The sequence below is a fragment of the Hermetia illucens genome, chromosome 4, assembly GCF_905115235.1.
Source record: "Hermetia illucens chromosome 4, iHerIll2.2.curated.20191125, whole genome shotgun sequence".
Taxonomy (NCBI): domain Eukaryota; kingdom Metazoa; phylum Arthropoda; class Insecta; order Diptera; family Stratiomyidae; genus Hermetia; species Hermetia illucens.
Genome location: NC_051852.1, coordinates 152,932,946 through 152,959,742, shown reverse-complemented (window position 1 = coordinate 152,959,742; position 26,797 = coordinate 152,932,946). Strand labels below are relative to the sequence as shown.

Genomic DNA, 26,797 nt, shown 5'->3' with positions numbered 1-26,797 from the left:
GCATAGATGAGCTTATTAAGAACTTCGCATTGAAAGGCGTCATTAGTGCATTGAAAATTGCTAAAAATGCGCCGTAGCTGGACATTGGCCCGATGAAGGCCACCACTATACTACGAACAATTTCTTCTGGAAATGAAGTGGAAAGAGAAAATTTTAGGAATTTTCGCCAACATCATCGATCTATTATAAGGCCATTCTATTGCTGCAAAACCAAGTAACCCAGTAACAAACATTTGCAAATGGTTTATACGTTTTGCAAATCAAATTCCGAATTTTCCTAACCAATTCAGAATTTGCCGAACATTTTTCAAGAATTTCCAAACTAAATTCAGACGTTTCCAAGTCGATTTCCGGATTTTTCATTTCAATTTCAGACTTTTCCATTTCTAATTCAGAATTTTTTCAATAGTTTTCTATCAAGTTTCATACCAACTTTTTAACTCTGGATTAGGACGGATCTGGCATTCTTCTGTTGATTTGCCATTACGGCTATTTATTTATTTTTTCCAGCATCTTTTGCTTACGCTTATTCCACCGAAATTTCCGTTTTGATGTACAGTCAACGGCGGCGTATCTGGGATTTTTTTGAAGGTCTGTGCTGGATGTCACTTGATGACTCAATGGTGCTAAAAGCATATCTTTTAAACAGGGATTTTTATTTGGAAATCATGATCATTTTCTTTTGCACAATCGAATTGATAACGTCATTGCATTGTCACAGTGCATTTTTCATGAATTTTCCTATGAATTTGCAGTAATCGCAGATGACCATTACCTCCCAAAACAGAAATCCACTGTGGTCATTAAAATCGAAAAAATCCATGAAGTTTTTCAAAAAAAGGACTAATGGTTTCGCTCATCAGATACTGCTAGATCTCCCCGCCTAGACCAAATAAAGAGACCAATTTATTCTCATTTTTTTTATCAGTACTTTTATATATAACCTTGTACTTCTAGAATGAACTAGAAGGCCCTTAGTAAATTTACCTTCGGGTTCTAACTTCTTTATTGGACGCGAAACGATTGCCAAACGCAAATTGCTTTCAGTATTGGAGCAGATAGAAATCTGCGTCAAATCACGAGCATAGGGAGGATCGACTTCACTTTCTTTGGCACTGATCCACCTTACATTCATTGCTGTTTCATTTATGGTGTGTGATGGTGAACCTATGTCTCATGTGCGCTGGTACATCTCATGAGCCTGGTGCGGCTGCTCCGTGTATCTTTCGAGATCATAGCCCTGTTGGTTCTTTCAGGCTTCCTTTTTTCATCGCTCTTCCGCTCGACGAAGTTCGTGATAAATCTCGGCGCCTGTCCGCGTTCTTTGGAAGTGTAACATTATTCGGTATTCTTCCATTCCGTTGCTAGCTTACATTCATCGCCGAACCAGTCGTTCCGATTTTTTCTGCGACTGGTGCCAAATATGTTTGTGGCTGTATCAATGAAAACGTTCTTCAAGTGATTGTGAAGATCATTTGTTGATGTTTCATTTACAAGACCTCTGCCCTCCTCCTTAGGTTCGTTTCACATCATATATGGTTCCATTCGGCGCGGCACGGTTTTGGTCCGAAAACGAATCGAACCAAATGAAACCCTTTCACGTATACACGGTTCCTATTCGGTTAACTGTTCATTTCATCCAAAAAAAAACACGACAACAACTTATTAGAATCTTCCCGCTGTGAGGTCAAAACCGAAACTGATTGCTTTCTGCGGTTTCGTTTGCATACATGTAAAAGGAGGTGTACAATTTTTTTCACCGAATATAGTCATGTTGGGTATCAAATGAAAGGTCTTGATTGGTCTTAGTGGAAGGGATCGGAAGTGATGATTTCTTTAATGGACTCATTCTCAGAAACTACCTACCCGAAAAAATCTGGAAAAAAATCGTGAAGCTGCCTCTATACGGTATCCAGGCCTCAAAATACTCTCTGCTCAAATTAAGTCAATAATGGTACATTACTATGTTTTTTGAGAAATTGAATAAACCCCCCCCCCCTTAAGTTTATCCTAGAGTTATGAAATGTAGTAATATAGATTCTAGTATGAAGCACGTTATCCCCAAGTTTGATCAAAATAATACTATTACTAACAGAGTTACGGTAGCTCAAAGTTGACTTCACCGTGTAAATTTACTGCAACCAAATATCAATATCACACTAAAGTGAGTAGTCTGACATGCTAAATGCATATTCACAACGGGCTACATACAGATGGGATAAATCGGTCCTATACGGTCTCAATTAGGTACCGAATGACCGAAACTGAACCGAACCAAATGGAACCGTACACATGTAAAACGAACCTTAGGGATGAATCCATTCAAGACGAAAAAAAAATACGATATTAGAATTTATTAGTTTTTAAAGAGAAACACGCAACGCGCCCAAAAAAAATCATATTGACAAACTACTTAGGAGAACAAGTTAAAATTTGACATACGAACTAAGAACACATAACCCTCAGGCAGAACACACAAATGTTCGCTGTTTGGAATGCTAGTCGTGTCCCAGGTCGTTTCTCACCTTACCGTCGTAAAGCCTAAGGCCTAATCCATTCCATCCCAATACATAGTATGTATATCGAGAAAACCATACAGAGGAAAGTTGACTAGAAATTTAAAACGGGCGAAAATATCTGACTAGCTTGGGGATAGGTGCGCTGTGCAAGAAAAGTTACGGACATATGCATGTTTTGCGCATACTTTATGTGTATGGCATGCTAGTGCGTCCATTACGTCTGGAATAATCTATAGCCTCCTTGTGTATGCGTATCCTCGTGGTCAACTTGGCACTCGAATTGATCATGTAGTGTGACGCATGCTCGCAACTGTATGACCGCACCCCATCGCTCACCTGAAAACCCATTCCTGTACATGAAGATGATAATATTGTCAAGGGATGTCCTATTGCGCCCTAAAAAAACTATTGCGTTCCTTTACTGGTTAGGGTATACCTATAAACTATAGTATGTCGTTGATATCTATAGCCGACAGAAACTTTATTATGTTCCCTACTTCCAAGTGTTTCAATCTGGCATCTTCCAGGTACCTCAACCCACTTTGCACAAGTGTCGGACACTGTCTCAGAATATGCGTGAAGGTTTCATTACTCTCCTCATCAAATCTGCAGACAGTGTCCGTAGATATCCCTACCTTTCCCAGGTGATAGTTTATCATGCAGTGATCAGTGAGTATTCCCCAGCTATGATCCGGCGTCTCTTCTTGGTGTGGTTTAAACAATCTTTCGGGCGCTTGGGTTCGTATTCCCCTAAGAGCACCCTGGACTGCTCCATTCCTGGTAAGTTCGTCCAGTAAAGTTGCCTCAGCCGTTCCTCTTAATTTTCCAATGTCGGAGCCAGTTTAGACTCCACAGAATGGCTGTGGCCCGTGTAAAGGCATCGCTACTCCTCTCCGTTCGCTGCTTCATTGCCTTCTAACCCAATGTGGCCTGGAACCCAGAGTATCCAGACCTTATTGAGCAAGCCGAGCATATTCAGTCTGTTAAGGCATTCCCACACCAGTTTGGAATTTACCTAATAAGACCTAAATGCTTTAATAGCCCCTTGGCTGTCGGTTAGAATAGCAATGTTCTGCCTCCTATAGTTCTTTTCGAGGTTGAAGGAGGCACATCTGCCTATGGTGTATATTTCTGCCTCAAATATGCAGGTATGCTTGCCCATAGGCTCAAAGTGCACTTTCCTTGTACCAATAACCCTCGCGCCTGTTCCCTGTACCGTAGAGGATCGTTCAGTGTACCACGCTCTCCCAGTTTGGCCTGTTGCTCCAACGTGTTTCAAACTTCCTACCGAAGTGGAACCTCGTTGTCACGTTATCCCTTGGTATCAGCAATTCGGAATGCCGCCTAGAAAGAATATAAATTTTCCTTCGATTTTGGCAGCTCCCCACCTCACTGGTACTCCCAGACATTCTGAAGATCGCCCTCCTTGCCTGCTCTTCTACTTGTAGATGGAGACTAGTCAATCCCAGAAGGATCTCTAGGGAACCGTTGAGTATGTTGTCATTGTCCCACTGATACACATGCAACCCAGTCTTTGAAGTTTGTGCAACTCCCTGGCTGGTCTACTAAGCTAAGTTCTTTCTGCCTAAATTACCGCCCCATAGGTAATCATTGGCATTACTATTGAATTGTATCCAGGGCAGCATTTTTGGGGTGGATTCTCATTTTTTTCCAGCTATGTACCTGGAAGTCGTCAGAGTCCTTGTGCTTTTCCAACATATGTTTCCAGAGTAGTTTTTGGTCTAATGTGATCCCAAATATTTGACCGTACATGAAGATGCGCAGAACGCTTCTGCACAGGCTAACAACTCAGGCCACCAATCTTTTGCCGTACTTCACTTCACCTATAAAAATTCTACCCTTAGATCGAGCTCCTGCTTATTATAGTCTCCTTGTGTTAAATTATTATTATCATTATTCCACATTATGGAAATTATCTGAGAAACCCCCTTCAAGTTTATTTTAGGAACGCGATTTTCTTCTCAAAGACTGTGCTAACTCTAATTAATTTGGATATTTTTATGGACATTTATTTATCAACATGCTCTATTCTACCCTATTTGGCTGTGTCATAGAATCATCTTTGTTTATAGGAAGGCGACCGTCACTACAAAACAGATGGTTCACGTACCAATGCGACATCAATTGAACCTATTAAAACTGCAACCATTTCAATTACGTATGCCTTTCATGCACCATTCATGCAGCTAATGCGCAATATTATTTGTTTATATGATCACCTAGTACGGAAAGATCACATTAACATCTAATTAATTATTCTATAGAAGCACAGATACTTCTATTTGGAAAATTGCCCTAAGGTTGCTGATATGTATGTAGATTTGAATACAAAACGGAAGGGAGCTCAGAGGAATATTTTGGGAAGCATTGTTAATCACACTTGTTCAGAAGAACAGTGTTTGAGGGAAGCTACTTGCAAATGCATACGGAAAACTGCACTTATTATTGCAACATTGGAAAATTTAGTCACTAATATCTACTAAATTCTGAAGATTATAGATACAATCTGAATAGAAATGGATTGGCTTTCTGATATCTATTTCTGTTCGCTCTGCATTCAGTTCAGTATTTCAGGTTTCGCATGCATAGCAATCACCTTTTTCACCGATCAAACATAAAGATATGATTCCATTCAAATATATCTTTTTAAGTTGCATCGTAGAACAGCAACATCCATTCAATCCACAGTTAATTAATGGACGGTCCGTTCCACTGACTTCTTTGGCCACTGAAATGTTCTAAGCTATCTTCAGTATAGAATTACGCCACTGCATTTGAATAACACTATGGTTGACTTCGAAATTTTTTCCGATCAAAAATAAAGCTTTTTATATATTTAATTTCTATTCAAGCAATAAATTATTGATTAGAATTCCCAATGGTAGTCACGTAGATCCCAAAGCTTCTTTCATATTTTGCGATAGCCAGAGGAAACGGTGAAAGGTGGAATAGCTGCTGACGTGCTTCATTGTTATCAGCTCACTTCCCCCAAAATTGATTGCAGTACTTCCGTTTTTTATGGCATCTAAACGCCGCATTCATTAATTTTTTAGACTTTGAAAAAATTAGATTGAATGATGACATCAAATCTAAAAATATTCAAATATATAATTAGCACATTTTAAACATTGTTTTAAATTGAGCAGATTTTAACTAATCAACTTTTATTACTCCAAAAATGAGTGACAAATGTAGGCGATACGAAGTTCGAAATAATTATATTTTCTATCCGAAATTGCCTCGTCAATCAAAGTTTCTACCATGATATTCGCTTTGTATATTATCTGGACAAAGCAGACAAAAGACAGTACATTTAATTTTTCTTTTTTTTTTTTGGGTAGTGATATGGCTTGCCCGCTTGATATCATGTCTTCAATTCTGGCCAATTAAAATGCATTGCGGGTCATTGGACGACGGGGTCAGTACAAAATGCAAAACTGAAACCGTTTTATCTAATCTTTTGTTGCGTTCGAGTGCAGTTTTATAATATAATTACTCGCAATACATCAAGGCCTTGCGCGAATAAAATTGCAGCCAACTTAGAGTGGGCCCATATTAACTTTAGATAGTACTCAGCCTTTCTCAAGAACTTACTTAATTGAGAAAGAATTTGTTATGGAAATTTTGATGAATAATTTTGTAGGGGACGTGATGGACAAAGCGGTTTATATACTTAGTGAAGTATGCCAGTTATTGTATGATTGTAATATCCTTAATTGGGTGATTGTAAGGCTCGAAAATTGTGTTGATTGGTGTTTGTAGAGCCGGGTGGCGAGTTCTGGAAGTAGTTGATACAAACTCTAGGTGTGCGGCACCCCGACACGGCAAGATCTGGTCGACGAGGTGGATGGGAACTCGGTAATAAACTAGTAACCCGAAAAATCGGGGCTCTGCAGAAACCCTGTTCACTTAAGGCCGAGCAGATGGACCGCATTGTACGGGAATTATTCCCTACGCACCCCGTATGGGATGATGATGTCGGCGCGGAGAGCGCAGAGGATTGTCCACTTTTTCTATAAAAGAGTTGAAACAGGCAGTCCTCTCAGTGAAAAGCAAGAAGACGCCAATACCCGATGGTATTCCAGCAAAGGTATACAAACTGGTATTTTAAACCCGTTTAGACCCACTGCTCGGCGCATTCAACGCTTGCCTGAAAGAGGGCATTTTCCCGGCTCGTTGGAAGGTGGCGAGGCTTGCACCGATCCATAAAGGGAAAGGCGACCCCGAGTTGACGTTTTCATACCGCCCACTATGTATGCTTGACACTGCTGGAAAAGTGCTCGAAAAGCTCATCAGAAGTAGACTCGCTGAAGCGATACGCGCTGCCGGAGATTTATCTCCCCAGCAGTTTGGTTTTAGAGCAGGGAAATCCACAGTTGATGCTGTCATGCAAGTCGTGGATGCCGTTCGACGAGCGGAGGCACATAGCCGCCGAACTCATCGGGTGGTGCTCCTCGTGACGTTTGACGTCAGAAATGCCTTTAATTCTGTAAGAAGGAAAGACATTCTAGGCATGGTAATACTTTCAACGTGCCGAACTATCTCTTACGGATATTGAGGGACTATCTGTGGAACCGCTCCCTGCTCTATGAAACACTAGAGGGTCAGAGGAGGATGGAGATCACGTCGAGGGTAGCACAGGGACCCTTCCTAGGGCTGGATCTCTGGAACGCTACCTATGATAGTCTACTTAAACTCGACATGCCAGAAGAGTCGCGCCTGGTCGGCTATGCAGATGATGTCGCGGCGCTTGTTGCTGGACGCACTGTCGAACAGACGCAAAGCTGACTCAGCAGACTACTCATCGTTTCAACCTTGCACTGGAAAAAGCCGAAGTAGTCACCCTGACTAAACAGAGAATTCCGACCCTGCGTCTCATATCGTTCGGCGAGTCGATAATCGAGTCAAAACCAGCGATAAAGTACCTCGGGTTGACTCTTGACTCAAAGATGAGCTTTTTTGAGCAAATGAAAGCAGCAGCGAACAAGACTGCAGCTGGAGTTTCGGCGTTAAGTAGGCTAATGGCAAACATTGGGGGTCATACGTCTAGCAGGCAACGTCTCCTGGTGAGCTCAACGCAGTCTGTCCTGCTTTACGGCGCAGAGGTATGGGCTGACGCTCTTAGCAAGGAGGTATATCGTAAACGTCTTGCGCAAGTATAGAAACGGGGAACTTTGCGGGTGGCGTCTGCGTACTGCACTGTCTCTGAACCGGCCGTGATGGCGGTCGCGGGTGTAATCCCGGTTGCCTTTCTTGCTAAGGAGCGTCAAGCCATATACAAGCGCAACACAGATAAGCCAAGGGATGTGATGTTGTTGCTCGTGTAGAACGGCAATGGCTCATCGGCAACTTAGGTGCGTGGCTGAATCGGAAACATGTTGAGACTGACTATTTCCTTACCCAATTTTTAAGTGGTCATGGAGGTTTTCAGTCTTACCTGCACAAGATTGGAAAGACGCAATCTCCGGATTGTGTGTTTTGCAATGGGGTTATGGACGATGCCCACTAGACTTTTTTTTTCTTGTGGCAGGTGGGATGGGGAGGGGTTTAATGAGAGTCTGGTTCAATTTCGCTGTCATCAACACATGCTGTGCAAGTAATAATTCATCAGCAGCCGAGGAGTACAGAGATGAATACAGACATCCATGATTAACGAGAATTCGAGCTGGAAGTAATACGATCGGGAGGCTGACACTCCACCGAATCGAGCATAGCATAATGGCTTCCGTATCACATTCTTAAAAGAAGTATTATTGCACCTAACCTTAATGTTGAGTTTTGTCCTAATGTTGAAAATATCACCTTCTGTCTTTGATTTTTTTTAATCAAAACACGTGCTGCAACAAGGTAATACCTCAGAGTTCAGTTTCGCAGCGATGTCCCCCGGGGTTGCATCTCGTTCTCGTGCGTTCTATGTGGTGTCCTGTTCGGAGGAAGTGAACGAGTTCAATGGACGATAACATTCTTCCTGAAACCTCTCGACTATGCTGATCTGTTTGCTCTCCCACCGGATCATTGACCTATCTACATTAATGAGCAGAACATCGCTGCCTGCCTTGTTCAAAATCTGAAAAGTGATCCCCACTGTCGCTTGAAAACGTCGTATCATCAGAGTACGCTAACTTGATATTATTTCAAACGAAGAACTTGGTCGGCATACAGGCCTGTCATCCGTACGTGCGGGTGGCAGTGGATAGGTCACACATTAAGGGCGCGACAATTGCATTGCTGGCTACGCCATGCAGTGGAATCCGCATCTCAGAAAATCCTGGGGAAACAAGCGCATTTCAGCGAAGCACGAGCGATAGCGTGTAGGAGTGGTTGACGCGCTAGACCTCGCCGAGGAATAAATGACAATTATATATATAGGGTCCATAGTTTTGTTGCGAAAGCTCTATTTTAAAATAACTGTAAATGCACTGCTTGTGTGTTGTTAAAAACAACCCAAAATGGTTTACCGCTGATATGCATGTGAGAGTAAAAGAAAAAGGAGGATACAATCCAAGAACAGAAACTGAAAGGCTATCTTTATCTGGGGAATGGAGACGAATTTGTTAGCAATAGTAGTCCCCGCAACAGTATTCTTTCCAGTCAGCTTTTACAGAGAACACTTTATGTGAGTTACAAATACAAAATTTTATCAAATTTCATTTAATGTCAGTTTTCTTTTTTTCCTTTGTTTTTCCACGGCTGACAGCTAACTCAAACTACCATCAATAGATAGGTGAGCCACTCAGGTGGGGAAGTTTCCAGCCATGGTAAGTGTCGCTATGGGTGTGGAGCTCGAATGAATCTCCGATAAGCGGCTGCACACTACCCCACCTCCGGCTGACACTGGGTTTCGGCGGGCCAGGAGTCCGCCAACTTTAGGGGCTCCCATCAAATTTCACACGTCATGCACTTTTCTTCTCCGAGACCTCAGCCCCGGGGACAAATGCTTTAGCCTGGCCACGGAGACGTTCTTTGGCCTGTTGTCGACATTAAGCCTAAAAAAATGCTCTTCCCTGTTCATGAAGGCCCTCATATGGTAGTTGCAAGGACTTCCGGGAAACATCCACGCGAACCAAGACGTGCGTGCACACGTTCAGGTCCATGGGGGTGTTAGCCTTCATCGCGAAGGTAATTGTAATTTGGCCACGGTGCCCCGGAGCAAACGCGAAAGCCCAATGGTGGAAAGGGTTGACCTGGTGTCGAACATAGGGTTGTTGTGGAGTCTCAAATTCTCCACGTATATTAACTCGGCGGGGCTGACGGCAAACTCCTCACGATTGGCTGTAAGTAGGCCAAGTATCATTATAGAGGCCTTCAAAGTTCTATGCCAGCGTTCCAACATCCCATCGGATTGCGGGTGGTACACAGTCGTCCGATAGCGTTTGAAGCCTAGCCTCCGAGAACAGGATAGACTCGAACTGCATTCTCTGGTCAGTAATGACTTCGGCTGGAACTCCAAAGCGTGGATTCCATTCCCGACAAAGGGCCTCAGCGCACGATTGTGCGCAAATGTCGGCCAGAGTTGGTGCTTCAGGTCACCGTGTGAACCTATCAATGATTGTGAGGCAATACTTGAAGCGAATCTCGCAAGGCGCCAATAATGTGGATCGTGTGAAAACGCTTTGGAGATCCCGGGAATGAGTCTACTTCTTTCTGTATGTGCTTGATGACTTTACACTTCTGGCACGCAATGCACTTTCTGGTCCAGGAGTTAACATCCTTATTCATTAAGGGCCAGAAATATTTGCTTGTGACCAGCCGATTCGTTGTCCGAATGTATGGATGCGCAAGATCGTGTACTGCGTAGAATGCAAAAACGGCCCAAATATATGGCCTAAGACTCTTTCCAGAGTATTTCGGAGGTTGAGCCGAGGGGAAACTTCCGAAATTTATATTTGGAGTTGAGGCTCAGATGCACTGCGTCATCCTTCTGTGCCTCGGCGGTTGCCAAAAAATCGACCGTGGCAGGGATTTTAACCTCTGAAACGCGTGACAAAGTGTCTACAACTACAGTATGCAAAATTCGTATTCGTACACCCATTTTTTTACCTATTATTTGTTATTTTTAAGTCAAATATAACATTAAGAGATAAATAAATTGTATAATATTATAGCAAATGAAGAGGTTAATTCATGTACATAATAACAAGTATAAAATATATTTTAAACTTAATAATAAAAACAGTAATTCATATAAAACTCAAAACAAAATTCGTATTCGTACACCTACAGACTTCAAAAAATGTGCTAGAAATATAGTTTTAGTACTTCGTGGGAAATCCTTTTTGTTTTATTATTGCTCTAAGCCTATTTGGCATTGATTGAACTAATTTTTGGGTTAAGTTCGGTGAAATATTTTGCCATTCGGTCTGCAAGGCAGTTTTCAGGTCTTCTTTATTCCTAATACTGTAATTTTTTAGATTCTTCTTGAAAATAGACCATAAATTTTCTATTGGGTTAACGTCAGGACTCTGTGGAGGCGTGTTTAAACACTTTCGACAATTTTAGAGTAGCCAAAGCCGCGTGTGAAGTGCCGTATGCTTCGGATCATTGTCCTGTTGAAATATATACTTCCTACGAATTCCTAAATTTTGTGCACTCTGATGTAAATTAGTTTTAAGAATTTGCACATATTGCTTCGCGTTCATTATTCCATCAATAAAATGCAAGTTTCCAACACCAGAAGCTGCAAAACATCCCCAAATCATCAACGAACCACCTCCATGCTTAAATGTAGGAAGCATGTTTTTTGGATATAGCCTCTAATTTTTTTGTCGCCATATACGAACCCGTCCGTCCGACAACTTTAGATTAATTTTGCACTCGTCTGAAAAAATTACTCGTTTCCAATAACGAAAATCCTTGTTTAGATATCTTTTTGCAAAGTTTAACCGTTTTCTTCTATTGACATTATTGATAAATGGCTTAGAAGCAGGAGTCCGGCTCTGTATACCGAATCTACGCAAATAATTCCGAACACTTTGGGGTGTAATTTTAATTTGGAACTGGTTTTGCAAAAGTCCTGCTAATTTCACTGCACTTATCGTGTTATCCTGTCGAACAACACGCCGAACAAAGGATTGGTGTCTCCTTGACAAAATTAATCTGTTTCCATTTCTTTTTTTCTTCTTGATTCTACCAGACGAATTGTAAATCTTTACTACAGATTGAATTGTCGAGTGACTCCTATGCATAATTTTTGCAATTTGTCTCAAGGATTTACCGTCCTTGTATAGCTGTATCACTATCTTACGATTACTGTTCGAAAATTCACTACCTTTTCGACTCATTTGGAAAATTTGTTAAAGAATTAACTCTTTATTTATAATTCCCAAAACACTTTAGCTCGAACTGTCAACCACACTTTTTCAAGAATTTACCGTTAGAATTTTACAGTGCAAAATGATTAATATCGTACAGGGATTGAGTTCAAGCCGCTAATCGGGGTGTACGAATACGAATTTTGCTTCGATTGAATTTGGAAAATGTTCTCTTGAACAAACGGATGTAAATAAAATTTAAGATTAATGTTCTATAACAACTACATACATATTTATGTAAAAAATTGTTATATAAGATTGAACGAATTTTCTATCATTTCTCAGAAATAACCCAAAAACCCGCAAAATATAGGGTGTACGAATACGAATTTTGCATACTGTATATTGTCTTTGCCAGACACATGTTGGATATCCGAAGTAAACTGGCTTATGAAGTTTAGGTGCCGAAGTTGGCTTTGTCGGCTTTCTGCTCAAACGCGAAGGATATTTCGGGAACCACTTGTTCAACAAGAATGTAAGAATGCTTTACAGTGGAATCAAATTTAGAACATTGAACGCTGTGTTCCTTTTGCTCCACACTAATTTGCGTCCTTTTATGCCAAATAGACAAGGTTCTTCCGACTAAATTCGCGATTTCACGAAAACTTTTACCCTTTTTTGCCGCAAATTTAGGATCAGTTTACGCTCACTAACACTTATTTCCTATCCACAAGTAGCCATAGTTAAGGATATTTTTTAATTCACACAAATTAACTCGAAAATTATGTATTTTCACTGGATATTTAGGGGAATCCCCGAATGCTGAACATCTTCATATCTTCTTTTCTTGTGACAGTTTTTCATCGAAACTGCTTTTATGCATTCCCAAGATAGTACCCTGTTTTCAGAATGTTTAAATCAGGGCCATTTTCTTGATTCATATCTATATCTATATTTAGCACTTATAAAATGTACGCAGATTTTTTGGTGTATGTGTAAGTATAAATGTTCTTCAATCATAACGATTGACGTTTAATATATAATAAAATGTGGGGTAGTGTGAACCTTCATCACGTATAAGTGATACAGTTGCCTTGAGTACTAGGGCACTGGGGTAGTAGTCGCAGCTATTTGTATCAATGTACGCAAGAGACGGTCCTGCATTTTATATGCAGATGCCTCTTTGCATAAGACCTTATAAAAAGATACTTAGAAAGGTTTCCTTCAAATCAGAATTTGTGTACTCGCGGTAGAAAACGCTCACAGATTTGCGAAAGCCTGCTAAGTCCGCAAGCGTGACATTGTTAAATAGGGGATTTATGGAACAGTACAATTTACCGCAATGTCGTCCGTCCTGTCGCTTCCCTATGGCTCTGAGTGTTGGCCGACTATAAAAGTCAATGGACGGCGTCTTGCGGTAATGGAGACGAAGATGTTGCGATTGATCACATCTGAAATGAGGATATCCGCGATTTCGCGCTAACAAGAATTCACTTGCTAAGATAGGTCTAAACATCGAAGTCGATGGTAAACGACCAAGAGGCCGGCCGAAACTACGATTACTTGATGCGCTTGATGGGGATTTTAAAGCCTCTCGAGTGCATTAAGATTAGGCATTTGATTGAACCAAATGGCAAAACTGATCACGACGAGCCGACCCCGCTTGTGAACGGGACAAAGGCTGAAGTAAAAGAAGAAGAGCGAACAGTACAATAAGCCTAGCAAAAGAGTTAAGTGTTCGGAGCTGCAGCTCCCTCCGCCAAGCCAGTTTAACCTAACCTGAGGGATGATTTAATTCGTCGTTTTGTGTTGTTAGTTCATTGATACCTTAATGTGAGGTAACTTACCTTCGGAGGCGAAAATCTCTGTATGCTTGCATATAATTGGTATGAACCGTTCGTATAATACGCGGCCTAGGAATATGTCTACCTAATAGTTGAAGTGATTCAATTAACATTTGTAGAGTCGAACAAATCAACCAATCGCCCCTTTGGTCCAGCTCTCCTCTACATATGCATGATTTAAAATCGCCGCATATGTAACCCTCTTTGCTGAACCACTACGCTTGTAACGGATGAAAAGGCAGCTTACACTCCAAAATGCTTATCGCTTTTGTTAGGGTGTAAACTCGCGGTTTACATCGGGAGCAGTTAGCAAGCGGTCACCGCAAACAAATAGCTTGATTAGATTCAATCAATTGAGGCAAGGGAAACCGTGGCGCCCTACAAGCATTCTACAGTTGTATTGTAATATGTATGTCACCTAACACGTAGTTGATTGGGAGATTATCATTTGTCTCAATGATATTACGACAATGTTGATTTGACATTAGACTTACATCAAACCACCCACCCGACGTAACATGCCCGTAGTTGTGCAATCAATTATTCACAAAATTCTGTATGAACATGGCTAGATGTATGTGAATAAATGTTCGTTAATTTGTATGGCTTCTGCATTCAGCAAGCAGGATGTTGGTGCTGATAAAGTAATCAAATTTGTTTGTGTTTGCATTTCGGGCTATAGGTTTTGATAAAGTGTACTCACCCAGATATCTAAAACTTGCAAAGATGTATCTTAGTTTTTGCAATTTAAATTCTGGAATTTCGAATTAGATCTGAAAATTATTCGCTGGGAGCTTTTAATTTTTTATGCTGATGACACCTCCAAAACGCTGGGAAAAAATGTAATTCAGTATAAGAAACTATGCAAAAAAATTAAACAAACCTGACACTGGAAGCTCGACGCTGGGTAACTTTGAATGCGCGACTATTCTAGCTAAAGAGCACATTTGGTAACCGCGCTATATTATTTCCAAGGCTTGTGTTATGACTTGTATTTTTGCAAAATTGTGTTCCCTTAGGTTGAATTTACGGGGATCTCTCAGCCTGGCTGCCTACAACTAACGCAGTCAAGTACCACCGTTGATTAGACTAGGCATTTCCCCCCACATCGATGCACTTGTCCTAAGGAATTACTAGCTTTTATGCCCTTGCCCCAAAATTTTATAGCGACTTTAAAGAACTCTTGGTTTAGTGTTTGAACCACATTACCACAAATTTTTGCCATCCTCGTTATCCTGAAACTTTTCAATTGACCAAACAAATGGGAATCACATGTTGTTAAATCGAGGCTGTAAAGAGGATGATTTTGATTGATTTGTTAATGACTTCACGGATTAGTTGAGCAGTGTTAGGACATACGTTTTCTTCCTAGAGATTCACAACTATCGTCTGAAATCCACGACGTTTATTTCTTATAATTGCCTTTGCTTTCTTCAAAAATATTTCTGAGTAGTATTGATTTTTGATTGTACGCTGTTCTTCGGTACAATAGCAAAAAAAATATACCTTCCCTACCCCTACCTGTTCGGGCCCGGAGTGGAAATTGTAGGAACACGGGGAGAAAATTATGCGGGCCCCTGCTTCATTTTTTTCATTCAAACTTATTTTTCGACCTCCCGAAGAAACTCCCTACCTGGAGGGAATCTCTGCCTTTCCACTCCCGTCTCGTCAGGCCTGAAAGTGCGACATAGAAATTTCATTGAAAAAATAGTGTTTTCCAAGGAAAATTCACCGCGAACCTAGTCGTGTAGATAGGTTCAGATTTTCATATATCCAAACGTAACATTTGCAAGTCCACTATTGAAAAAGCGAAATTCCAGTTTGATCAAAGTATAAGACAGAAAATGTCCACCAGCCAAAAGGGTAGTAAAAGTTTTTGGCCACTTACAAAAGCAGGGAAAAATAATTTCGCAAGCTCCTCTGTTCCACCTCTCATAAATAATGGTTAAATTTTCAGTGACTCACTGAGTAAGGTCAATTTATTCGCCGAAATTTTATCTGCGAACTCTAATCTTCCACCTCCTTCGCAGAGCTATCCCAACATACAAAGTTGCGATACTCATCAAGGATCCTTGCACTTTCGCACAAGGGAAGTTTTTAAATTACTAGCCAAGCTCGATGTGTCCAGATCTGTCGGTCCTGATGGTATCTTGCCCGTAGTTCTAAAAAGCTTCACCTCTTCTCTGGCTAGACCTCTGCGCAAAATTTTTCATCTTTCTTATGCTCAGGCTATCTTTCCATCAGTTTGGAAAATTGCTCGTGTCCAGCCCATACCTGCTGATGACAGCACTCTTGACTTCGCGTATTGGTTTAATTCGCTGGCTAGCTCTAGTCGTAGTATATTGCGTGTCAACCGGGAGCGCATGTTTGAGTTATTCAATGAGGACATATCGTCTATTATTGCTTCGGGCAAAGCAAATCGTGTCCAGTTCAATGCTTCTAAAACCTATGGCTGTCCCATTTTGAATAAACTATGTGCTCCCCCCTCCTCACAATCTTGTCGATGGTAGGGATATTCTAGACTTACCCTCACTCAATATACTGGGTATTAACATCCTTAGTAAGCTCAGCTGGACCCACCACATCTTCGGCATTGCGAAAAATGCGATGAAATGTTTGAGGTTTCTGAATCGTTGCCAAAAATATTTTTCACCATTCAATCTAGCGCAGATCTATAATACAAGACTCACATTAGATCTAGACTCGAATACAACTCTCATATTTGGGCGGGTGCAGGTATAACTGCACTGTCCGCTCTTGATAAAGTTCAAAGAAGAGCTTTTAAACTCATCGGTGATGTAAGGATCACATCACAACTTGAGCCCCCTAATCACAGACGAAATGTTGGATGTCGTTCTCTCCTCTATCGTTATTATAACCGCGACTGTTCCCAGGAAATATCAGGTCCTATCCCTTGTAGAGCCTATCTTCATACTCTAAGGGTCAGTACTAGTCGCATCCTGAAATACCACGAATCTTTATCTCGAATTATATGAATGTGGAACAGACTACCATCTTCTGTCTTCCCGTTTGACTACAACATACAACATCAGGCAAGGAGTGCATAGTCACTTCCTTCGCGCTCAACCCCTTCTGCATTCCCTTAGTCCTAATCCCTAATTTCCTTTTTCCTCGCCAAGGCTGTGCTATAACTTTATAGCATCAAAGGGCATTGATGGAGGATAATTCTCAAGCTAACATCAGTTGTCCGGGTTCCATGTTCGGCTTTGTCTTCATCCATTTTGGCCTTTGTTGCAACCTTGAGATGAACTCATCTGACCACCGGTTCCAAAATTGTTTTACAATTTGCTGTGTCAGTTTCCATTTTTCCAGCAGGTTTAGTTCTTCGTTCGGGGTTTCTTGCGCGATTGATATGAGTGGTTAGCCGATCAAAAAATGCGCGGGGGTGAGTGCTTCCAGATCATTAACGTCGTCGCTGATGGGCATGAGTGGCCGACTATTAAGAACTGCTTCGATCTGGGTTAGAACCGTATACATTTCCTCCATTGTTAGCAAGCTGTCACCGATTGCTTTCTGCAGGTGCAGTTTGACTGACTTCACCCCAGCTTCCCATAATCCTCCGAAATGAGGACTGCTCGGGGGTATGAAGTGCCAGGTGATTTTGTCGTTAGCTATCACGGACTGAATGATTTTCATCATTTGCATGAACTGGTGTTTTATTTCTTTACTGGCTGCTACGCCGCTTTTGAGGAGCTGAGAACCAGTCACTCCCCGTGACGCTATGTCCGCCGGATTACACTCTGTATCGACGTGTCTCCATTGACTAGAGTTGCTCGTGGCCTGGATTTCGCTCACCTTATTTGCGACGAACGTTTTCCACCGTGCTGGGTGATCACTCAACCAAGCGAGGACAATGGTCGAATCCGTCCAGTAAAATTCAGCTGTGTCGGCAGGGAATTCGCAGGCTCGCTTCACGTGTTTCATCAATCTGCATAGTAAAACGGCACCGTTCCATTATAGCCGGGGTACTGACTGTACTTTTAAGAGTGCCACTTTCGATTTCGATGTTAATATGTTCGCAGATACCGCTGCAAAAGCTGCCATTGACGCGTCGCAGAAACCATGGAATTCTACCTTGCAGCCATCAGACGTATGTATGTATCGTGGTATTTGAAGTTGGGATAACGCTGGCCACTCCTTTATGTAGGTCAGCCACTTGATTTTCAACTGGTCAGGTACGGGCTTATCCCAATCCAGTTTTTGTAGCCACAACCTTTGGATAAATATCTTGCTAACTATTATGATGGGCTGGATCCAACCAAGTGGATCGAATAATCTTGCAGCATTGGATGTAATTATTCGTTTCGTAACTGGCTCGTTCGCTGAGACGTAAGGCAGTTTCACTTTAAAGGTGAATATGTCGTCTCTAGGAATCCATTGCAAACCCAATGTCTTGACGGTATTCTCTAGATTGATGTCGACTACGTCAGACGTTTCCCGGTCAGCGGTGTTTACATGTTTCAGAACCTGAGCTTTGGCATCATTATCGCTAAAAAACTAATTTCTCTTTCATTTACCAGTGGCAAAAAAGCCACGAACTGCCTTAATTATTTCACATTTTTCTCAAAGTTATCTTTCTCTTCTAGGTTACTTAATTGCTGAAGGGTTAGACTGGCTTTTCCCTGGAGTCGTCGCCTTACTTAACCTTCTAATAATTATGTAACTTAATAGAGGCTGGCCAGACTTTTCAAGGAACTTTATAACAAAATGTTGAAAAAAAACTGAATTTGGAATGAAAAATTCTGAAATTGGTTTGGAAAATTCTGTAATTGGTTTGGCAGATTCTGAAATTAATTGGGAAAGTAATTTACCTGAATTCGGCTTGGAAAATTCGGAATTTGACTTTTCTAATCTATATTTTATATTTCCACATTCGTACCCCACCAATCATTTCATAGTTATCTTTTATCTGCCTATTTATGTTCGAAGTTTACAAAATTATCTCTCTTTGGAAGACATGGGAGACTTGCTCTAAAATCAAGCTGCTTACATATTTTCATACTTTTTTTAGTATATTGCTCCGAGCCTTCATCAAAAAAAGTTTCCCTGCAAGTTTTCCCATCAGCATTAGATGTTTGCTTGCTCAATATTGATATCGCAATATTACAAAATATCTTAGATTTCTTCTGGCTCTCCAATAAAACTTTATAGCATGAAAAAAAGTTCTTATCATGTTTACAAAACTTTTGAGTAATGATTTTTCTTGAAATATTGATACCAATAAATATTTTGTTCTCTGTAAAATAGATAAGGCATGAACTTCTGGGTCATCATGTCTTTCCGTCTCCTTGGGCTTTACATTTTTTTTTCTTATGTACATATATGTACGCATGCATTTATCATGCCTCGACAAACTGTTGATTGCTCGCCATGTTGTCGGTGGAAATATTCTCAGCAAAAATAGCATGTGGGATGAAAAATAGCACAAAGATGCTATGCTTAATGGAAGAAAGTTGTATGACCTCGCCATCTTTATTAAAATGAAATCATTTTTGCAGTAAATTCTACAAAAATATCCCCATTCATTCGGTAACCTTTAGCAGAGTTCTCCTTCTGTAACCATAGTGTTTTGTTTGGCAAAACAAATCCTACGAAATCCATCACATGCCCTACTTGAAACTTCTTGTAAGTGAAAAGTCTCATTTAGGTGTGTTAACGAACGAAATTGTGACAAATTGGTACATCCACGAGTCCTTAAGAACCTCAATTAAGGTATGTCCTGTGTTCTACTTGGTACTTGGCAGATTAAAATTTTCTTGACATATTTTCACATTTTCCCTGGCAACGAGTGGTTTTTGTAAAAATATCTTTGTATCTTCGGTTTCACATGTAACATTTTCATCCCTAAAAATGTGTTGAACACAAACATGCACCTGTTAATTTCTAAACATCACAGTTGCAATCTAGAATAATATTAATCTGATTTACAGAATGTATCTAAAATTACATGGTAAAATGGGTCAGACATTAATCAATTTCTATCGCCACCAGAAGTGGAAGTTGTGAATAATTCATCACATTAATGTAAAAAGATATCAAAAGGGATAATCTAGGAACTATCCCAGTGCGGACAGAACATGTCACCTGTTTTGAAATTTTATAGAATCTATCACAATCGAGAATTTGGCAAGGCACCGCTTTAGGGTGCTGCAGATAAACGTGTTCTAACATATAAGCACATGGGTGGATGTTCGTGAGAATGCATAACATATTTTTTTAATAAAAATGTGACTGCTTAGTGTATCTATAAGATATTGTGTTTGTGAACTCAGTAAAATGTTTTTAAATCATTGTGAGAAATAAAGTGCAATTTTTTATGCTTTAACTTGAGAGAAGGAATTTAAATAAAATTTTTAGAAATACTCCTTTGATATACTGAACATCTTAAATCCTCTACAACACGGGTTGAATTATCGGTTCTGTGAGTTAACGTTCTCATTTATAAATATATTTGTGTGTTTCGAATTTATTTAGTAAAATATTTTAAAACTCGTGTAATAATTTTAAAATAAATATCGAAATGGCGGGACTGTTTCGATTTAATACGACAAATAACTCAACACCTAAACGGCGGACTACGTTGAGTCCATTTTGGTAAGATATTATTAATTATAGAATTTAATAAGTATTCAAAGTATTGCAATTATACATATTTTATTCTATTATATTTTGATTATATTAACCTTGGCACAATATATGCACATAATCACGTCACGAAGCAAAAAGTGCCAAAAAAGCTGTCAACACCGCATTTGTTTTTAATTCTTTTATAATTGTCAGTTGATATGCGGTGGAATAAATATACTGTAAAGCAGACTTAATAGTCAACAATGTGGATTCAATAAATTAAATTAGTTAAAAACATTTATTCCGTACAATTTGACATGGCCATGTATCCTAGTTCCACCGTGTTTAAAGCCACGAAACAAGCACTCTTCTTCCTGGAGTCGCAAAATACTAGACATCCTCCAAGCAGGAGTTGCCGTGTAGTTGGCAACTCCTTCAGCCAGGATCGACTAATCCAAGAATTGGTTCAAACCTGGCTGCGTAGATAGTCCAACACTAGCTTTTACTCTCAAGGGTCGTACCAGTGCAGCTTCCCAACGCCCTGCGCCGTAAAAATTGTTAAGGAAATTTCCGAACATGCCATCGTTGACAATGCCTTAATTCCCTCACAAATTCACGATATAGTAACTTTAAGAAGCTGCGCAATGCGTTGCCGTCTCGCAGTTTAATCGCTGCTTCGTCACATCCTATGCTGAGGCTTTGAGCCTTCGGCAGCTTCCTCCAGTGATCCAAAGAATTCACACCAGGATTGTAATCGTTTATCCCTAATTTAAAGAAGTTCTCATTGTACCTTTGTTAGCGTTGCCCAGAATGGACATGATGCTCAGGAATTTCTTCTCAGGCCCCAGATCTTTTACAACAAAGTTCTGACACCGAAATCGACCGAATGCAGAAATAACCTTCTGATTCCTGAAGACTAACAGAATATCAGCCACGCACACAGCTGTCAGAGTTATCGTCTTCCCCTGTCCCAATACGAAGTATAATTTCTCAAAAGTTACATTTAGCTTCTAATATCAGTTCCTGCCGCCTTTTAATATTCTTCTTTTTCTTCCATCTTTGTCCCGTTCACAAGCGGGATCGGCTCGTCATGATCGGTTTCGCCATTTGGCTCTATCGAATGCCTGATCTGGGTGCAATCTCCCCCATCCAGCGTATCAAGCCACCGTTGTTTCAGCCAGCCTTTTGGTCATTTACCATCGACTTCGATGCTCAGACCAATCTTGGCAAGTGAATTTTCATTAGCGGAAATTGTGTGACCATACCATTAAAGACTCCTCTCCCCATCACGATCACGGATTTCCTCATTTCGGATGTGATCCAAACGTGTCACGCCACTAGTCCGACGCAACATCTTCGTCTCCATTACGGCAAGACGCCGTCCATTGCCTTTTATAGTCGGCCAACATTCAGAACCATAAACCATAGAGGGTGACAGGTCGAACGACATTGCGGTAAATTTTAGATTTGAGACGTTCGTTGATACGTCGATCAAAAAGAACACCAGTTGTAGAACGCCATTTCATCCAGGTTGCGTTAATGCGTGAACCAATTTCATAACTCAGTTCTCCATTGGCTGATAGCGTTGATCCGAGGTATTTAAATCGCTCAGTGCAGATCACTCAAGGATCGCTCAGGGTAGATCACTGCCGCTGACAGTGATTGTGCCTGTTTCATGGGGAACGGTCGTCAAAAATTCAGTTTTGTTTAGATTCAATGTGAGACCGCGTTGCATGACGCGATCATTCCATTTTTGGACAAGTTGCTCGAGATCATTTTTGCTATCAGATGCTAGGAAAACATCATTTGCATAAAGCAGTGTGTAGGGCGCTGGACGTTGGATATCCCGTGTGACGGTGTCCATAACAAGGACAAAGAGGAGTGGTGAGAGGGCACTTCCTTGATGAACACCAACAGAGACACGAAGCGGTTTTGATGCACCCGCCATACTTCGAACTTTACTTTTCGGATCGTGGTAGAGCAATTGCGCACGAGTTCTTCTGGCACGAAGTGTTGTCGTAAAGCATACCAGATGAGTTCGTGTGGTACACGGTCAAACGCTTTCTCTAGATCCAGAAAGGCAATGTAAAGAGGGCGATGCTTCTCACGGTGTTTCTCCATGAGTAACTGCGCAGCGTGATTTGCGTCAGTAGTTCCGCAGTTCTTGACAAATCCGGCTTGATTCATGGTTATTTCAACGATTTCGCGAATATGGTTGTCAAGAATGCGTTCAAAAATCTTCATGGTATGGGAAAGTAACCGGATCGGACGGTAATTTGAACATTCTGCTGGGCTACCTTTCTTTTTCCATATTGGAACAGTGGTACTTTCTTGCCAGTCAGATGGTGTTCTTCCTTCCTGAATAACCCGGTTAAAGAATTCACTGAGCCACAGTGTTGGGTCCCAGCTCTTCGCTTGCCAGAGCTCAGATGCGATGTCGTCAGGTCCTGTTGCTTTCCCCGATTTCATTTGTTTTATTGCCTCCTCGACTTCAGTTGCGCTGACTGGTGGAATTGCTCCAAATGTCGGCAATGATTGTGGAAGTGGAGGATGAGCAAATTCTTCAGTTGAAATCTGCTCGAAGTATTCTCGCCATCTATCCGTTGCGGGTCGACAGTTGGTAAGCAAAGTACTGTTCTTGTCAATAATACAACAGAAGTGTTCGATATCCTGTGTGCGTTCATCACGGCTTTTAGTAAGTCGGTACAGATCTCTCTCGCCATCCCTAGTGTCCAGTTTATCGTAAAGATTTTTGTAATGGTTCGCTCGGATGACAGCGGCTGCTTTCTGTGCTTCACGGTTGGTATTCTTATAAATTTGCCAATTAGCAAGCGTTTTATCATCGACAAATTTGTGATAGAGGCGTTTCTTTGCACTGACCTTCATTTCAACATCATCATTCCAAAGCCAAGTATCTCGGTTGATGTACCGCTTACCCGCCTTGGTGACCCCGAGGGTTGCAGAGATCGTTTTGTGGATCGTGTCTTTCATTTGGTTCCACGATTTTTCCACATTCGTAATGATTGGTAATCGCGTAAGTGAGATGATTTCTCTTTCTTCTTACGAAACACCATTTAATACGCGGCTGGCCAGTGCGTTCCTCAGGCTGTTTTATCGGTGACTTAATTCGCAGGACGGCAATCAATGGTCGATGTTGAGGTGCGATCGTCTCATAGGGATCGGCTTTGCAATCAGTGACAGTGGTGCAATTTTGGCGTCTTATCAGAATATAGTCGATTTGCATTTGACTTTTCCTACTATAAAATGTAGGAAGATGAGACAATCGTTTGATGGACCATGTTTTCATAAATACAAGGTCATGGGTGTCCGCAAAATCGATTATACGCTCGCCACCCTCATTGCGCGCTCTGAACTCCTTTCCACCATGGCACCTGTTACCGTTTGCCTTTCCACCCACATGACGATTACGGTCGCCGGCAATGATAATATCGTTGTCAGCAGGCACTTGACAAGTCTTTTCATCGAGAAGTTCCCAGAAGGCATCTTTCTCGGCATCCTGTCGACCTCTCTGTGGTGCGTACGCGGTGAAGAAGTGAATAGTGCGATCAGCGGATATAATGGTGAGTTTCATCAGCCGATCATCAAATCGTTCGAATTCTTTAATGGCATCACGGAAACCTTCTGAGATGGCAATACCAACACCATATTGAGTGTGTGGGCTACAAAAATAGAGAAGTTTATAACCATTCACGTTCGCGTTCAATGTCGCAGCTTTTGGCACCAGACCGGGGCCGGTCCTGCCGCGTCGACTGAGGTGGACGCCCTAGCATTTCTCCGAGGCTTATGACTCAATCCTATCATCATGCTTGTAACGACATTGTATGCATTTTCTTGGTCGGCCTGTCGCGGGACCTGCCACCAAGAGAACTCCAACTATACTCTATTTATCTCTTCCCCTGGTCTCAGCATTTTATTTTTGTTTTAATGCGGATAGTACAGAGTAAGTTGCCTCAAACCCTCCTCCTTTACCTGGGCTTGGGACCAGCATACTATGTTAATAGCATGACGAAGTTGCTGCTTCGTCGCATCTTATGCTGATAATTTTACCCTTCGACAGCTTGCTCCGGCGATTCGAAGGTTTCACACCAGGATAGCAATCGTTCATCCCGAATTTGAAGAATTTTTCAATGTATTTTTGTTAGCATTGCCCTGAATGAATACGATGCTCTCCGGTCCCAGCTTTGACTGCGAAATCGACCGCACGCATAAATGGCCTTCTGATCCCTGAAGACCATCGAAACATCAGCAACGAACACAACTGTCAGAGTTATGTCTTCCCCTGTTCCAATACGAAGTATAATTTCTCAAAAGTTACATTTAGCTTCTAATACCACTTCCTGTCGCCTTTTAATGGCATCTAATAACTTCTTCAGCAAGCACACTTTGTTTCTTTCGAACCCGCTAAGCATATTTCGAACTTTTTTGTTCAAATCGAAGTCATCCTCGAATATCGCCATGCTCTACAACGTCTTCTTGAAGTTCCTGTGTTTATACCTTATATTTATCCCAAACTTCGCAGCGAGTCTTATTGTCAATCCACATACAGGCTGCATTATCAAAGTAATACGCATTGTTCTATTATGACGCAACTATACATCGCAGCACGATCAGATGGGGCGGAAATTGTGGAGGGCGTTCTGCCCTTTCAAATGCGTCTCAGTTTGCTCTGAGCAGTGCGAAGTCTGTTTTCTGATTGTCACTGCATAATAGAGTTCTCACTGGAACAGCGGTACGCGATCAAGTTCTGTGTGCGGCTTGGGAAGAATGCAACCGAAACTTATCAAATGCTTCAAGAGGCCTTTAAGGAGAGCGCAAATCCAAAAGGCAGAGCTCCGAGTGGTACAGAGAGTCATCTCCCAAACACAAAACAATACTGATTGCCTTGTCAGAGGAATCTTTCATTTCGAGTTTGTACCGCAAAGACAAATTGTCAACGCAGCCTTTTATCTGGAAGTTCTCAAGGGACTGAAACGACGGGTCGGACGCGTCAGATCTGATATCAAAGACGTATAAAATCTCCACGACTACAATGCTCCCAGCCACACGGCCTTCGTCGTTACCAACTTCCTGACCCAGAACAAGACCTCCGTGGTGCCCCAGCCTCCTTACAGCTTTTATTTGGCTCCATGTGACTTTTTTTCGTTCCCCCGACTGAAAAAAGAGCTGAAGGGAAAGCACTGGGAGTCAGTGGAAAACATTCAAGCTTAAGTTACAAGGTTCCTGAAACGCATTCAAGTCAAGGAGTTTCAAGGCGCTTTTCAGACGTGGCAGAAACGTCTCCGTAAGTGTATCGATGCTACAGGAGACTATTTTGAAGATTTTTAACCATCTGTACCATCTATTTTTCTCGATAAATGCGCATTACTTTTATAACATAATGCACCCTGGGGCAAAAGTATCTGAAAAATGGACACCATAATTTGGTAAAATCTTTGAAAAACTCAACACGTTTTCCTCCTTTCAAATGTCCCGTCTAAATTCAACTTATCGCGAAGCACATGCCTACCAATGTTGTTGGGGTCTTTAGGGAGGTCAATCAGAACTCAATTATTACTTTTCAGGAATCGTTTTATTTCTGCTACGAACGCCTAGTGCTAATCATTCACATCAGATCCATTACTCTATCTTTCGAAATCTCGGCCAGGAGAATATCTTTTCATATTCCTCTTGAGTGAGATTCTACCCGTGCAATTTACGGTATGTTACCCTTTTGCTGTCTTTTCGGTTTGTGGTCTACTGGGACCTCGTTTCCGCGTAACCGGAGTCTCAGTTAGTTCAATATTCGCATCCTCGGCAGATTTCAATATGAAAAATGTCAGCGCCAGTGGTGTTCATGCTTATCGAAATCTCAGTAATTCCGTACCGTCCGCTTCTGCTGGAGTCTGTTCTTGGTCACCAGACTTTGAGTGTTTCACACCTGTCGCTCCCACTGGAGTAGTCCAATGCTGGTCAACAAAAATTGAATATGGGTCGCGTTTGTTATTCAAAAATTCCATGGATCATTTTCTGGTATCTTCTAAAAAATCATTTTTTTTTTTGAAGAACTGCCGTCATAAATAATGAACAATTTACAACTGCTGAAGTACACTCCACGTGGATACATCTACTGTATTCTCCGTTCAGGGTATCAGAAAATAGACTTTATATTCAAATCAAGAAGACTCTTTGAATGTTCTCTTGCAACATAAGAACGCTAAACCGCTATCATCTACCAGTATTTATTGCTTCTGCCTAAAATTTGTAAGGCTGACTGAACCGAATGGAACCGTATACGTGTGAGACGAACATAAGGCACCGGATATCTGGTATTCCTTGCTTACTGCTCGCGCAACACCTTGCATTTCTTCCTTTGTCCGGAATACCAGTTGACGTGTTTTCATCCTAGTCAAAGGTCTTCCGGCCATCGCAATCTATTAATAGTTCGGAAATAATTTGGATTCGTGTATCATCAAGTTTGTCTATTAGGTCGAAAAAACTTCAGATAATTGCATTCATCGTCATCATCGTCTGCCAACTTGTAAATTATATTGTAGGTCTTTCAATAGCATCATCT

General features: G+C 41.3%; 1 protein-coding gene across 3 annotated transcripts in view; it reads left to right on the top strand.

The window, feature by feature from the left end:
• Positions 1-26,797, top strand: part of LOC119654866 (centrosomin) — a 125,261-nt gene that overhangs the window by 44,852 nt on the left and 53,612 nt on the right. The window contains exon 2 of one of the 3 annotated variants that reach the window (XM_038060456.1): positions 19,587-20,250. The exons of the other annotated variants lie outside the window; for them this stretch is intronic. Within the exon in view, the coding sequence (XP_037916384.1) occupies positions 20,177-20,250 (74 nt within the window). The 5' untranslated portion in view covers positions 19,587-20,176. The remainder of the gene's footprint in view (positions 1-19,586; positions 20,251-26,797) is intronic. 3 annotated transcript variants of the gene reach the window in all.